Here is a 16854-nt window from a genome sequence, read left to right on the forward strand (position 1 = left end):
TCTCAGTGAGCTGTGTTGGGTGTCAATACATCCTGCACCATCGGGAAAATAACCTAATTGCAAGGAGAAAATTTCTCCTCTTCTTGTCTGGCTAGAGACCATTCTGTGCTCTGATGAATGCAAAATGCAGATGTAGGGAGACTGAATTCCTTTGCAGTTACCATGATGTGAAATGGAAAGATGTTCTCTTGGGACCAAGAAGAAAAGCAGGGTATTGGGACAGTCAACAACAACGATTAATTAGGTTCCTGGAAATATTTGTGCCTAAATGAAGGACACACTCAAAAATGCCAAAGGAACACAAGAAAGAGGACCTTTAAGAAGGAATGGCTAATTTAATTAAGACTGTAGTAGATCCATTTTAGAATCTGCATTTGGCATTTGGGGAGGCAGAAGTAAGCCTGGATCTAGAGAGGTCCTCTCTCCAAGTAGGTCTTGAGCACAGACATTATGTGCTGGTGGGCCCCATTCCTCAAAGCCAGGAAAAGCAAAATCATTGAGGACCTGTGGGGAGATGTATGGGCATTTCCACTTACAGGAATGGACTTGAGTGCTTGCACTACCCTCTAGTGACAGAAGGAGAAAATTGTGTCATCTCTGATTCATCAGCACTTTGCAGTGTCAGAGATTCTCACTGTCACCTGTTTCAAAGCAGCCAGCCTGGCATTCCCGCAATGTCCTGATGAAATCAGGCCCAGCTTAAGGCACGAGAGGTTGATGTCTTTGGCTGGACAGTGGGGCACTGCACCCTGCTGGGGCATTGCACCATCTGGGCAGCAGGGGTGTCCCTGTTCCTCCTAACACAGTGGATCTGTGCCAGACAGTCTGATGCTTGGTCTAGACCATTTCCACAAGTACATTACCATGCTATTATGTTCAGGTTTTATTTATTGCCACTGTTACTTTCTGCAGACTGCCAACTCTTTCAATAAGGGGGAAGGAAGAATTGAGAACAGGTCCAGGGAAGGCGCTGAGGTCCAGCAAACCAGTCTTCCCTTGTCCTTTTTCTGATCTGATAAATCTTTCCAGTGAGTCCTTGCTAGTATTTTTGGTTTATGCAAATTGAGAATGCCTGTGCATGGTGACAGTGGGGGACTCCATAGCTTTTGAAGTATGGTGTAAGTAGACTTTGTCCATCTGGTGTCATCAAAGGCTGAAGGAAGATCATGGATTGTGTGTTGCTTTTGAATTAAATCACTTTCTTGTGAGAGAAAACTCCTCTAGTCTAATAGTCCCAAAGTGGCATGTGAACAGAGGTGGTAGAGGACATATTAAATAGATGAAGACTCATGAGGAACAGAAAAGGATTTAATAAAAAATTCTTAAATACACCCATGGAATGGAGTTCTAGCCTCAGTATAAAGATAGGAGGCACTTTGTTCTTGGGTAACTTTAGGGCTGACTTAGTTTTAAAAGTTTAAGTTGTCTTTGAGCAAAGCTAGTGAAAACTGGTGCTATGATATTCTGGATGACAGAAGGGAGGTAAGAAGTGGAAATGAAGGAGAAGGTACTTCGTATGCAGGCAGGTTAGGATGCAATTATTCAGAGCTTCACAGTTTGAAATAGCTGCCCTTAGCTTTTGTAAAGATTAAACAGCACACTTAAGCCCCATGGGCCTGACTGTGCACACATCCTCCAAAGTCACTATTAATTCTCTAGCACCACGGAGACACATCCCACCTTGCAAATGCATGGAGAGATCAGATCCACACCCAAGTAGCTCATAGAGTAGTTGAAATACATTATTCAAGCAGGCTAAAAGTCAGATTCAGTCTTGTAGGAGCAAATGGTGATGAAGAGAATCTGAACTGGGAAGGGAAATAATGGAAGTGTGTGCTGTGATGGAGTCTGAAAATCTGATGCAGTTTTTACAGGCTAGAAAAGGATTCCTATGAGTCAGAATTGGGAGTCTGGAAAATACAAGGGCTCCAGATAGAAAGCAATGTTCCAAACGAAGTATCTGAATTAACACCCTTAGCTGTTGTCCTAGCACATGGGAAGTTGTACATTGTCTTAAAAGGTTTTCTCAAACCACATAATGAAATTAACAGAACCCTTGTATTTCACTGTTACCCGCTGAGGAACACAAGAGCAGCTCTGAACCTGACCAGAATCTTGTTAATTTTAAGCTGATGCTGGGCAGACTGTGGCCAGCAAAGACAGTGACTTCTATGTGCAGTTTCTGGGAAACACTGCAAAAGTCTGAAAGCCGTGTGCCTTCAGAAGGCGCGGACTTTTTGGTTACCGTTCTCCTTTGGAGGAAGCAAAGTGGGCTTGTTCAGAAGGGTCTGCTGTCCTGAGGTGCTCCATGCATCGACTTCATTCCTCATGTTGCAAAATACATCAATACATACACTTAGTAGAAGGATTTTGTGTTTCAGTTTTGTGTGCTTCTTGCAACAAGAAATGGGATTTACGCTGGGTACTGCGATGGCATTGAAATAGCTGCTTAGTTATGATCAGCATTTTTCAGCCAAAGTGAGATCATGGAAGGGTGGTAACTGGAATTTTCAGCCTCTTTTCTAAAGGGAAAGAGGGAAATGTTGTTGGGTACTTGGCATAGCATGACATCCCCTGCTGGGGAATAATTAGCATTGACTCCATGATTGCAGAAGGCTGATCAATCACTTTATTATACTGTACTTATTAAGAAACTTATCGCCCTTACAGACAGTCCGATACAGTTTGACCTAACTGGTCCTTTGAATCCAAAACACCATCACCATTGACCAATTAAGAAATCACCCCTTGGTAAACAAATCTCCATAAGACATTCCACATGTTCACAACAAGAGGTGCAGCAAGTGAAGATAAGAGTTGTTTATCATTCTTTTCTCTGATCTTCTCACAGCCTTCCCCAGGACAATGCCTGGGAAAGTTGTGCCTGTTGCTCTCTGTGGAGAGAGCAGCTGCCACAGGTACATACAAGGAGGGTGTTTGCTCTAACTGTAGTGGGATATGTAGAAAAAGGTCAGAAGACAAGAGTAGAAAGTGACAAGAATAAAAGGGCTGGGAGTTGAAATTAAGCAGAGAAGCACAGACATCTTTCATAAAAAAGCATGAGGGTCTTGAATGTGATACAGACAGGGAAGAAAAAAGAGGTGGGGAGGAGATATGAGTAATGATAATACTAACGTGCAGGGTGTGTCAGAGAAGGACAGGTAGAATGAAATGCCACAGGGAGATGTGGGGAGGAGACAGCAGCACACAGAGCAGCCACAGAAGTGAAGGCAGGGTGCAGTGCAACCTCCCAGGTGAACATCAAGAAGATGCAGTGTGGAAGAAAGTAGAGAGAAGGAGGGGAAGAAAAGAGACCTCTTCTCTTTCCCATCACCTACAGGTAAGGGCAGCATTGATCAAATACCCACAAGCAAGAGAGTGACATTAAAAATTATTCACTTCAAGCCCAATTCAGAGGCAGTGCTTGGGTTGAATGCTCCCTGTGGCAGTTTTCACTCTCTGTTTTCACTCTGAACTGGTATCTGGCTCCAAGCGCTTGGGAGATGCACATGTACCTTCCTTCTCTACAAGTACATGAGTGGGGCCTGCCTGTGTTCAGAGTGATTCCTAGCCACATGGCAGCCCCTCTCAGTCCCTGCTGCCCTGGGCCAGAGTCATGCAAGCTTTGCTGACTTCAGAGCACAGATGAGCTCCCTTACTTGCAAAAACCTCTGAATACAGTTTTGTACAGTGCTTGAAACAGATATGCTGGGGTATCCATATCAACATCTGGCTGTAATGATGGACACCAGACAGAAGTGAAAGCATTGAAAGGTACAGATTCTGGGAGCAGAAGAAATTCATAGACTAAGCAGTGAAAAAACCTAGGATTATAGAAAATGGAGGCAGCATACTCTGCCGCTTTAGTGAGAGACCTTGAGGCCTTTGGATTTGTCTTGCAATGGCAGTGGTGGAAACACTAGCACTAGAGATGTTTGAAACAAAATGTGGAAAAAAAAAACTCTACTGAGAATGTGTGTGGGTATCAAACGGATGAGCTGTCCTTGGGTTTTCAGGGTTTTTTTCCATACCTCACTCTTTGGAAAACTTCCCACCCAAGACATGACCAGACTATTTATCAGTGCCAGCTGGGACCTAATGAAGCTCGACTGAGTACAAGCCAAAGCCTAGAAATACTTCTCCAGTGGTTTTCTCTATAATATAATCTGAATTTGCTCTTATTTTAATGTTTCTTCATTTCACTGCAGCAGAAAAAAAGCCATGAGAGAGTGCAGAATAATGTAGGTCTGACACAAGGTGTATAGTAAAAAATGAGAGTGAAGCATGAGTCCAGATTTTATCCAGGGCTTATTTACTCAACATTAATACTACTGTAACTTCTTTTCCTTCTAGGTAACCTGAATCCAAACTCCACTATGAGTGATAAAAACAAACAATCTACCTGTGTGTTATCTTGATTGGGAAGGATTGTCTGGAGAACTAAAGACTGAATCTCAAGCTGGAACAGTAACTTCTTGATTGATTTTGAACCTACAGCCATATCCTCATGCAGTGATCTGTAAAGCCACTGTGGGTCCTGGATGCATCTGGCACCCCCGGCTAAAGCACATTTACTTGGTGATGAGCAGACTTTGGATAGTCGGTCCCTTAAATGAGGGTTAGTGATGAATGTATTAGTCCATATGTCTATGTGCACACATATTTTGTATATAAAAACAACTGTGATGACTGGTCTCAGAGCTCACTCTGTGCCCAGAGAAATGCAGGAGATTTTCCGACTTACTTGTGCTGCTACTTTGGTCTGTCTAGCTGCAGACTTGGAATCACTGTGTTGCATTGTTTACTCTACTGCACTGCAAAAATGTATTGATCTGACTGGCTGTAAGGCTAAATCCAATTGAGTGGCAAATTCTGGGTGAAATAAGGATGTTTACAGACAGTGGAGCAATCCTTTGTCCATAAGGAGTCTTCCTGTAGATTCCTGTTGTCACTTGCCCACGCAGAAATGAGTGGACTGGGAGAAGGGTTTAGCTAACAGTAGCCTACAGAGCAGTATCGGAACTGTTTCAGGTCATAATGTAGCAGTCGAACAAAGTGATTTAGCAAGAATGTGGCAAAGAGGAAAAATTGACTATAAGGCAATGTTGAACATACACTTGAGACTGGGTCAGGAGAAATGCCTGATAAGGGGCCTGGGCAGGATCTGGGAGCGATAGCATAGACTTCAGTGGCTGTGATGAAATCCTCACTGTTGCTAATTCAGCAATACTTTTACCATTCATGGAAACTGAATGATTAAGGAGCACATCTTTGAGGGTGGAAAGAGGAAGCAGAGGAGGCATGCAAGCTTTTCAAGTGTCCTTTTTTTTTAAAGTTAACCTTTCCAGAATCTAAATCATGCTAAAATTGAGAGCTTTGATCCATAAGAAGCATTGTGTGCAATCAGACTAAAGGCCATCTGATCTGCTGTTCTGCCTCTGAGAATAGCTTGTAACAGGTGATCACAGAAGCATAAAATACAAGGCTTGTATATACAGAGGTCTTTCTCTGACACCATTCCAGCAGTCTATGGATTTTCTCAGCTTTCTGGCAGTTCTTTCTGGACCTGGCCTTAATGAATGCACTTCATCCCTTTCTAAAAATCCTTTTTTACCTTTGGCCTCCAAAGTGTTCTGTGGTAACAAACCCTAAATTCAATGCATGGTACAAAAAAAAAACCTGTTGTCAGGCTGTTTTAATGGTTTCCTTGATGATTTCCTCATAGCTACTATGGGATCTGACTGGCATTTCTGTCCTCTTGTTCACTATCCCTTTTCCAGTTCTGCTCACTAACAGAGTGGATAAACAGATTGTTTTTGTCTCTACAGTGGACAGATTTGACATTTCACTTTGCTTTCTTGCCATTTAAATTACATATCCTGCTGTCATAAGTAAATCCTCTTGTGATACCTAAAAAAATTAGATCCTAGTTATTAGAAGAGACCTGAAAACTAACATGCCTACTTGCCAAAAAAATATTTAAGCACCAGAAGACCACAGGTTTAGTTTTCTTGCTTTTTGTTTAGAGAAACCATCTCGGTTTTTAGCTGCACAACAAATTCACAGCAAAGGCAATCGATGCACTCCCAACACAGAAGCAGCTGATCGAAAGACTCTTTCAGGTGCTGGGTTGCAGTAGAGGTTGTTACACTCAAACAGCTGTCTGTAGTTGATGATAAAATGCAGTTGATTGATTCACTGATTGATTAATTGCCGTTCCTTGAAGCATATTTAATTTGAATGGCAAGCAGGTCTGTTTTACTCTATTTACCCTGCAGAATGCCTTGAGATGCTAAAATACCAAAGGTATTGTGCCCTCTGTTAAACATACTCATCCTCATTCCATGGGTTAAATGCTTGCTACTCTATATAATATATTCTATATAGCCTTCTGGGAATGAGCTGTAGTTTTACAGCTGGGTCTGTCAGCTCATATTATTAGCAGTGTTTCATAAAATTGTTCCTGGTAATGGGGAAAAAAAGAGGTGTTGGAAATGACACCACACTTGGATGTAGAAGTGACTTGATAGCTAAGTTATCCTGTTGGCTGCGTGTGTGTAGCTCATGTGCCTAAAGCTACTCGCTGTGTTTGCAGGGTTCTTAAAAGTGGTTTGATTTTGCCATACTTTGGTGACCACTCTGCAGACATTGGGAGACTTTTTTTCTCTCTCTGTGTTTATTTCACTTTGTTAGCAAAGTTCAGGTATACATTTATTAGGCTGATGTTGTTCCACTTTTTGTTCTGAAAAGAACAGTGTCATCTGGTGCTTCCTTTTCCTCCCAGGCTTTTAAAATATTTATTTTTTTTTATTGTGCAATAGGTTAATTAACTAATTAGCACCATGTTGATATATATGGTCAGGTTTTCCAGGAAGCCCTTTATCTCCTTGTTGCTTCATCTTGGGTGAAGTGACTTCACAAATAGTCTAAGAGGCTGATTTCACTTGTCCTTCCTTTCCTTCTGTGCTTACGCATTAGTGTGCTTTACTTTCTCTTCCCTATGGTGGATGTCAGAGCTCTTTTCTTTGACCTGTCAACTAACAGGATATCCTTTCCAGAGAAAGTCTCTTGTCTGCTTGTCTTCTTTGGTGCCACACCAGTTACTGAAAGGTAACGTTCAGTTGTTTTCAAATTCTTTCCATGGAAGTCAGTCTCATGCCTGACTCCAGGGGCTAGTAGAATTCCTTAGGCTTATCACACACTGCTTAATTACTTAATTTGAGAGAACAAACTTGCTTTTTTGCATGATATAAATCTGCTCCTTAAACTCAGCATGACTCTGAGGAGGCACACAGCCTTGTTGATCCAGAGTGGAGGTTTCAGGCTCTGGTGGAACTGGTTTTTCCCTGAAGATAAAATCTGCTGAATTTGGGCTATTTACCTGCTCCTATGGCAACAGAAGAGAGTCTGTGTGAGGTGACTAGTCATTTATTTTGACTAGTTTTTGCTAATTGTGGTTCTTGATGAGAAACCTGGGGCTGTGACCTGTAAAATGAACCTCTCTTGCTCTCCAGATAAAATGTGGTTGATGGTGCTGGGGGTCACAGGGGCAAAGGGCAGTGCTTAGGAATTGTGTTGAAAGTCTGCCAGCAGAGGTTGAAGGTACTGCAGTCTTCAAATAAGCTGTCAGTTGGTGCTTGCCCAAGATGTTCTCTCTTGTAATCGAGGCACCAACCTCCCAAGCGGGTGGGAAAGATGGGAATTGTTGTTTTGTTGCTACTCAAAAGAGCCAGATTAGCTCTCTCTGGCACCTGTATCCTGACCCTGTACAATCCCAAGAGGACGCCTGTCCTCTGATCTCTTTCCCTCTTTGGCTGGTCTGTGTGGAGCACCATGGGGCCTACAGCTGTGGTCCTGGTTTTGGACCGAAAGTAACAAAGCTGGGGCTCATGGCTCTCTCTTTCTGGCCTGCAGTGGTGAGTGGTTCAGAAAGAGCCTCTTGGCTGAATGTGTGCCTTCTGTGTTTCTTTTGGTATGCGTTTATATATTTAATGTATATGTGTCCAGTTAATTATGTGAGAGACCTTTTCTAAGTCAAATAAACTCTTTACTGTGTTACATTTAGATACTGTGTTCATGGTGTCACTTGTAATTTCTCTGCTACAGTTCCTGGGTTGGGGGCATTTTTCTCATTTATTTGTCAAGAACCTGTACTGTCTTGATTACAGCAGGTTCACCAGTGTGACTGGTGAACTTCTTTGGTCAGTGTTTGGTGGTATTTGTTAAAAGAAATGTGGGGCAGCTAAATCCTCCACAAGTTCAGTGTTTTGTGGCTTTGAGTACCTTAAGAGAGACTAATTCATTCCTGCTTTCTTGCTGCTGGAGTAGGCTGCAGCAGATGTCCACTTTAGTTGTTTGGGTGTTTTTTTGTTGTTGTTGTTTGTTTTTTGTTTGGTGTTTTGTTGTTTTGTTTTGTTTTTTTAATTACTTTGCAGCTGAAATGTATCTTGCTGCAGCTATAAATGCATCTGACAAAGTACCACCTTGGTTTTCCTTTCCATCTTTCTTATATAATTTGTACCCATCAGCAATGACATTTAATTTATGAAACTGAGTCCCTGTGCTACATTTCAGTTTTACCTGGTACAATGTAATCCTTGACATTTAAGTAACTCACAAGCTCTTGTTTCCCATGCTTCCTTTATTTGTGTGTACAAAAGCCTGTTTTAGAATTCCTGACCATGGTTCAGAATAAATCCAGCCTCTGTTTTACTTTTGGGCATTAGGGTACATAAAAAAAATATTTGCAGTAAACAAAATCTTCATCTTTCAGTGTTTTAAATCCATGTAGCAATTGCATTTGTACTGTTTAAGAGGAGTCTGTCTAATCCAATCTTGTTTCACAGGGTATCTCAGGGCTCTGCGGATCCTGAACTTCTTTCTTTATAGCAATAGCACCACCATGACTTTCTGCCTTTTCTTTTTTGTTTTACGGAGGTTCTGCAAGAAAGAAAGATAAGACTGTCCTTCCCCTCATTTCTCTGCTACTTTAATATTATACTCTTGTTTCTTAACACTTTTGTCCATGCTCTTGCAAAACCAGGGAGCAGTCGAGGATTGAACGACCTCTTTGTGTCTCTAGAACTTATGTCCCCTGTCCTTGGCCTGCTGAAGAAATGCAAATTTGGAAATCCTCGTTAATAAGCAAGGCTTAGGAAAAGTAGAGACAGTGACTGTAGGAACCAACTTGGTAGATAAACCTATGGATGTAGATGAAATAGTAAAGCTTTTATGCCTCTAGCAAGGCTGGCACAGCTTTTCCTAATTCTTTGCACAACACGTATTTCTCATCCTTCTCGCAAGTCTGGGCATGTGTGCTTGGGGAGTTTAGTTACAGAAAACCACAGCATGACATACAGCACTCAGCATCCAAATGTGGGCAAATTTGCAGGGCTTTTCAGCAAGATAAGGAAGTAAGAGAGTAGGTGGAAGTGTCTGCACTAGAACTTAGGGGCACAGTAGCTGCTGTATCCTAAACTCATCACATAATGTGTTAATGTCTTGAATTTTAGAAATGTTTCTAATTCTACTCCTTTCTCCCTTTCCAGCCTGTCTGCAACATCAACTTCAGCCTTTCATCTGACTTGTCAGGTTTTATTTTCTTTTTCTAAAACATTAGAAATGTCACTGGTAGGAGAACTGTAGGCATAAAACAGCCCTCCTGCCTGCCTTGGGTAGAAAGCAGCAACTTCTAGATGACAGAGAGTGCTGAAAGCAAAGATTTCATAAACACTGGACAATTTTTTTAATAGAGGCTGAAATTTCACTGGACGTGTGAAATTGCACATAACCAGGAAAACACAACCAAAAGAATTTGTGCAGAAAGCACAGAGGCAAAATACAACATTTGCATAATGAGGACTGTGGCTATTACAGAGAGCTTGAAACCTAGAACATAAAAAATGAGAGCTGATTTCAATGCATTTACAACCAGTAGCACAGGGGATTATCAGGGAGGTGAGGTTAAGGATATTCTGAGTATTGACTCTATTCAGGGGGCCCTTTGTCTTTTTACTTTATTTAAAGAAGAAGAACTTCTGAGCTGCAAATTTCCAATGTGTAAGAAAGAAAAGTATGTTGCACCAGTGGGCTGTGGACTGATCAGCATTTTGCATGGGCTTGGGCGTGGATTTGGCACATGCCTGCAGCGTGTTGAATGAACACCCATGTTTCTTGAGCTATTTGATTTCCCAGACTAGATAGGATTTTCTAGCAAGGCTATTGCTCTCTGTAATCAGACCAACAGCCAATTGATTGCAGGATGCAGCACTAATATCAAGATGCTACTGTGATACTTTTGTTTAAGAGTGCCCAAAGGGTAAGATACATGAGCTAAATGTACGTGAGAACACGGGGTAACAAAGGAACGGGAACACATCTGTGAGCTGCTGGAACACATTGGATTATGTTTCTCCTGAGCTGGCTACAGACTCATGGCAGCATGGAGAATGGGGGGGAAAAGACTGAGCACACAGGAGAGCAGTCTGCTTACTCCAGAGCTGGATCCTACACCAAGCATTAGAAGCAAAGGCTGTGTCTTTCACACCACCAGCACATGTGGAGTAGGAATGTCAGTTGGCTATGACAGCAGGGTTGCAACAGCACAGGTCTGGGGTTTTACACACTAGGCAAAATCATGGGAACACTAGTGAGGAATATAAATGTTCTAGCTGAGGGTTTATAGAGGCAAACCCTTGTGTCTGAGGTTCCCCCTAGGATGCAAGAAAAGGTAAGTGCTGCTGCTTGGTTATAAAAGGGCAGAACCCTGTTTGCCCCTACTTGCATTGCTTGGTGGGTGTTGTGGTTAAGAAGCAGCACAGCAGGGCCTATTTTATTATTGTTATGCTCTGGCTTTTCTGAACCTTCTCTACTACTGGAAAGGATAAGTAACTTCCAGGTACCTGTGATGAAACTTTTTTTTGAAGGGGATGCTTCCACAAAGAAAGATTATTTAAAAGAAAAAGTTAGTTCCCTAAGAAGTTACAATATATTTGGTGAAACTGTGTGAAACCTTAACGTGTAGGTGCTAGACAACCTTGGGAAAAGGGCACTTACTTCAAGTGTTTGAAAAGAAAAGCTATTTAAACTTTGAGGGAGCTATTGGTTTTATTGTTGCAATATTTATGATCCTCTCTTTATAGGTCATGCAACCATTTCCTTAGTTATCCTTAATCTCCTACCAGAAAATCTTTCCCTTGGCTGATAGTCCCCTTGTACTGAGCACTTGCACTACAGAAATAGAAAACAGCAAATCTAAACAAAGCACGATCATCTATAGCTGCCTTGCTAAGTGCACAACACATCTGCAGAAGGATCAATTGCTCTGATTTAGCACGGCCATTAGTGACATTTTGCCACTGAAAGGAAGAAAATGTCTCTGTTTAGTGTCCTGAGGAATAACAGCAATAATCATAGACATCAGAAATGGGAAAGGTCAGTAGGTCATCTAGTCCATTGCCTCAGTACAATGCAAGGCAATTCAACAATATAACTTTTCTAGGACTTGGTAAATTATGCTACCACTTGTTTGATGTTCTCCTTCAAAGTCTAACAAATCTCATAGGAAGGAAGCTAAAAAATAACTTTTTGGAGAGCTATAGTAGGCGGGTGTTCTGATGGGCATTGCACTGAAATAATGACCTGTCTCCTAGTTTATCAAAGCACCTGCCATTGCCCTCTTACAATGAGGACACTGTAATATATTCACTTCCTTTGTTCTGTATTTATGACTGCAGAAATTCAACAAATCAAAGTTTTCTGGAAGGAAAAGTTGGGACTCTCTCTACTGATTTCTCACCAATTTCTACACCACTTTTAAAGATGTTGGTTCAGCCACAGAGATAAAGTTATGCTTCTGCAAAGCCATCTAATTTCCCTGCACCCAGTGGGGTTACTCTGGATTTAAACTGGATTTACTGACAACCCAGTATGACCAACAGCTTCCTCTTTGCATCCAAGGAGACAGACTCACAAGAACAAAGAGAGAGACAGACAAGCACAGGCGCCAGCTACAGATGCTGCACCCTGCAGCCAAAATGAGGGTGTTGTTCCAGGCAGGTTCCATCTTGTTTCAAAATCTTCCACATAAGTAGTGCTTGGTATAAGTAATTGGGAATTCACCCATGCACAGCAACGTTGTTAACATGAGGACACCCTTGGAAATGCTGTAGGGTGTTTGCGTTGAATATTGCTGCAAAAGCAATTGCTGCAACAGAAAGTCTTCTGGAGGAGTTGGGCTCCCTCAATAAACAGTCTCCCTGTCTTCTTGAACACCTCTCTGGTCTGGAATATCTTGGAAAAGAAGCTTAAAAGTGTATTTACCTTGCTCTTTGAGCATTAGCACTACCCTGTGGAAGCAGGACCATGGGTTACAACAGATGCCAGGCCTGGATTAGGCTGTATAAGATCCCCAGTGACAATAAGCAATCCAGCAGCAGAAATTAAGGGTGTTCTAAGCAGAGGAAGAAAACAGACTATAACTCAGCTGCTGAGGGCCCTTGAGAGGGAACACACTTTCTTTTTAGCAAGGTCTTTGAATCCAGAACTGCAATCATAAAAGAACATTTTACTCTCTTTCAGGAAAAAAAGAAAATTAGCCTCAATGTAATGTTGACTTTTCTCTTCCAATCCAAAAGTCTCCTTAGGGCAGGACTAGGAGAAAAGCCCTGGGTTTATCTGAAGTGAGGAAGAGAGAACCTGGTGTTTTTAGAAGGGCCATTTGTGCTTGATTAAATCCACTGGAATTTTGATCACCTTTCCTTCCTCATGCAAAAATAAAATAGGACAGTGGACCCAAATACTGTTGTAGCTCCTGAGCAAATGCATCTTTTTTCTCCAGTGGTGCCTGCACACAGTTTATCAGTATGTCCAAAAATATCATCTCCCTGAAGCAGGAGGTCCAGTAATTGTTCCCAGGCGTGGTCCTGAGGGCTTTGTCCACACAGCCCCACGTTGAACTCCCAGGAACTGATCCCATGGCAGCCATGGGGAAGCTGCTGGCAGATTTCCCTTGAAGAGGTGACACAGAAAGCCATACTCGCAAACCTGGGTTGACTTTGCTGCTAACTGCTGCAGAAGCAGAGCTGGGACAGTGAGTGAGTCATGGGGTTTGTAAGTAATTAGCTTTGAGTAGTAAAGAAAAAAGAGCTTGGCTTACCCAGCGTGGCCGCTCTTTGTTCCCAAGCTGCTGGAGGCAAAATTATGGGAACAGCTCCCGCCACCTTCCTCCGGGTTCACACCACCTCACACAGGGTGACCCTGGGCCCTTCTGCTTCACAGCTCTTCCTTCTGGCACTCACACCCCGCTGCTGTCATCGTCTCCCTTCTGCCTCCCCACACAGCTCTCTCTGCAGGGTCTTGGCCAGGGTCACCCTGCAGCTGATGGGGAGAAGAGAAAAGCGCAGCTCCTGAGCTCCGTGTGAGGACAGAACACGCCCTTCTGCATGCCATGCTGGCCCGCGATCCAAGAAACCTTCTAAAGAGCTTCCCACTCCCTGCCACATGAGATCCCCACATTTTTTCCCACCATCACCTTCATTCTGTAACCACATTTTTCTACCAATCTCAGTTTTATGATGTCTTTCAGCAGGTTTTTTCCTCTGTCTTACTGATGATGCTTCCTTCCAGAATTATTCTCACTTTTTGTCCTCAGGTCTTGCCACCCTGGCCTCTGGCCCCTTTGCAAGTGTCGGTGACCTGTCCAGTTAAAACTCAGATATGCATGGAGTTTCTGGTGAGTTTTTTGTTGTTTTGGTTTTTATAAAAATCTACCTGAATGCTTCCCCATGAAACACCAGTTTTGGGAACTTCGGGAAGGAAGCCATGAAGGGGGAATAATGTAACCATATTCTAAAGTGTATGACAGTACAAATAGTTATACTGTATCTTTGAATTCCTAATCAAAACTGATAGTAACTTTTGTGGTTTGGAGGGGATTTTTTGGGGTTGTTTGTTTGTTTTCTGGGTTTTTTTGTTTGTTTGTTTGGGTTTTTTGTTTGTTTTTTGCCTAGGCTGCCTGGAGGAGGCACAATTTTCCACATATTAGAAATGGAAACTTTACTTTTCCTCCTCAGGTATTCTGCCCTGCATTCTGCACAGTCCATTGCCCTACCCCACAGTAACTTTTCAGTCTGTCCCCTGCTCTGCAGGTGCCATCCTTGTTTCCTCATCTGCTTTTCTGGTAGCGCATTATTCCTGCTCACCGCCTGTGTCCAGCTCAGCAGAGCAAAGAAAGGCAGCCGCTTTGCCGTTGGTATTGCTTTCAGTGCTGCTGACAAGTGCAGACAGCACTGTGCTTTTCTACTAGGGATAGCTTCACTCCCAGACTAAGGAGAAATGGCAGCCATTCTGCTTGCTTTGATCTCATTAATAATGAAGGACAACGGGAGCCCTTTTGAATATGAGGAAAAAGCTCGAGATAAAAAATTAAACAGCATACTCAATTAATTTAGAACCACAGCAAAGCCTTGGAAAGCTGCCATCTTAAATCACTACACAGATACAACTCCCAGAAAATAATAATAATAATAATTTAAAAAACAAAAAATAATCCCATGGTCTTGCTGTCCTAATAGGAGTTTGCTATAGAAGGACAGATGGGAGCATTCTCCAGCATCAGTATTGATCATATCTGTGTGATATTTCCCTTTTGCAAGAGCAAGGGCATATATATTCTCCTGTAGCATAGGGAAGGAACTAGCAGGAATGTGCCCAGCCCTCTTTTTTCTTCTAAACCTGTTTTTCTGTTGGGATGGAGCTGGGTGACATAAATGGGTACATAAATAATCTTATAGTTGCTTTCACCTACCAATACTTTAGTTTCCATTTAGATTCAGCCAAAGGGCACTCAAAAGTTTTGCACAGGCTGCTGCTGATATTGAGTATCATAGTTCCAACCAAGTTGGTGGAATGGGAACGTTAAAAGTTAATTAAAATCTTGTCTGAAGAGCTGCACTACTTCTAGCCTCAGCAAAACTGCTAGCTGATAACTCCTGTACGCATGTTGGTTCACTTTCAGGACTGAAAATAGTGAAAAAAGGCAAAAAGACTGTGTAAAAGATTACAATATTTTCAAAACATTTTCCTAATTGTCTGTTTTTTTCATTAAAAAACCTCCACATGTTAGCATTGTTTTGCTGAAAATAGCTGTATTTAAAATAGCTTCAAATAATGTTAACAAAGCGTTGTTTTAATTTTGCATCCAGGAAAAACAAAACAAAGTCGTATCATGAATTATTCTCTATTTAAAACCACTGCCGTCACATTAACAATTTTTTCCCCTTTAGCTGTGGGCTGACAAAATTCTTTCTCCCTTTTCCTTCCAACAATATAATGTGAGCATGACAGCAAAGCAAATTGAAACTTCTGCTAAGCCCTTTGCCCAAGACATGCATAAACTGCTCTTGTTTCTACTGCAGCTGCATGTCTTTCCTGGGTATGACACATAAAAATAGGTAATGTCAAAATAAGCCTACTATATTAAGAACAGTTAGAGATGTGGAGGTGTCTGACTGGGACTTAAAGGTCCTGAGCACATACAGTCATTAAAGATATTTTTACAGTTTTTTGTAAAGCAGGAATGTTAGCGCTAATCACATGACTAACATTCAAATTTGAAAATTACATCTGACATCTCCCTAATTTCCTCTTGCTATTTAACTTAATTCTAGTATTCATTACTTTCTTTATACTTAAATTGTTATGTTTCTTCTTTGCTGTTATGGGTGGCTTAGAAAGGAAAAAATAATCACGTTGAAATCTGCTCTTCTCTATTTTAAGCAAAAATTCCTTTTTTCTATCCTGATTTTTACAGCTTCCAGGCATATGAAGTATTACTTCCTCTTTCTTGCTTGTTCCCTGAAAAGCTCCATGAAGCAGAAGAATGGCTGAGAAAACTTCTCACCACTCAATTGAAGGAAATAGGAAATGCTGAATCCTTAGCAGGTATCTCTGCTGAAAGTAATTATTAGGATAAATATATTTAAATAAGGATAATAGGTATTTAAATAGGATCATAATCCTTGTAAATATTTATGTTTTATTCCCCTCGTATATTGATGCCATATGCCTGCTGAAAGTTCCCTGAAGTCTTCTAGGAAAAGGATGGATTAAAAAGCAGCTTCCAGGGGAAAGATGTAAGTAAGAAAATAATCTAATCAACCTGTGTTTATATAAAACAAGAGAACATAAATTCTTTTATTACTTTTTCTATGAATCATCTTTTAAACAATGGCAATCTTCTTTTTCAGGGCTGCCTGCATTTTAGACACAGATAAAGTACAGCATTGTATCATATGTTAAATGTTACATTTCACATGAAAACACTTAAACGCAGGACATCACAAAGAGCATCAGCACACACTTGACTATGGCTTTCCAAAAAGTAACCTTTCTCTTAATCACCATGCAGGTAAGTGGTTGGTTCCTTTCTGTGTCCACAAGACAGCTGCTGCTTAGGGCATTCAAAGCAGAAAAAAAGGCAGGGTTAGCAGAGACCTTTTCTAAAAATATCAGTAGTTTTTAGTGACAGACTATCTAGAGTTCATTTGGGTACATTGATATAAAAACCTATCAAGCCTATAAAAAATCGTGTCATGGAACTTCTGGAAGTAATAAACCAGTGTCAAAAACTCCGATTACAAAATCGAAGTATCAGTGCTGTTTCTAAATGCTTGTCCTCTCTCATTTGGCATCCAGAACTGTCCTAAGCTGGCAGCATTCTTTATTTGTTTAGAGAAGTACCTTCATGCAGGCTTTTTCTAGACTGTCTCCCTGTCAGATGCAGTATTTATAAAAAAAAAACCCTTAATTTTAAAAAAAGAAGAGATGAGGTATTTTCATAACCTAAGAGTCAAA

The 16854-nt window shown here is 41.4% G+C and overlaps 1 protein-coding gene across 8 annotated transcripts in view; it reads left to right on the forward strand.

The window, feature by feature from the left end:
* Positions 1-16197, forward strand: part of FAM83F (family with sequence similarity 83 member F) — a 29679-nt gene extending 13482 nt beyond the window's left edge. Inside the window, exons 5-8 of one of the 8 annotated variants that reach the window (XR_010999426.1) lie at positions 4354-7110; positions 13589-13732; positions 15812-15942; positions 16087-16197. Coding sequence is in view for 1 of the 8 variants with exons in the window: in XM_068191365.1 (XP_068047466.1) it covers positions 4354-4418 (65 nt within the window). In the remaining 7 variants the exon portion in view is untranslated. Of the gene's footprint in view, positions 1-4353; positions 10453-11735; positions 13015-13588; positions 13733-15811 lie in introns of those variants that run through there. The other 7 variants (XR_010999425.1, XR_010999424.1, XR_010999429.1 and 4 more) reach the window with 7 other exon arrangements.
* The last annotated feature ends 657 nt before the right edge of the window (positions 16198-16854 follow it).

Source organism: Anomalospiza imberbis, chromosome 5 (assembly GCF_031753505.1).
Source record: "Anomalospiza imberbis isolate Cuckoo-Finch-1a 21T00152 chromosome 5, ASM3175350v1, whole genome shotgun sequence".
In the NCBI taxonomy this organism is placed as follows: Eukaryota; Metazoa; Chordata; class Aves; order Passeriformes; family Viduidae; genus Anomalospiza; species Anomalospiza imberbis.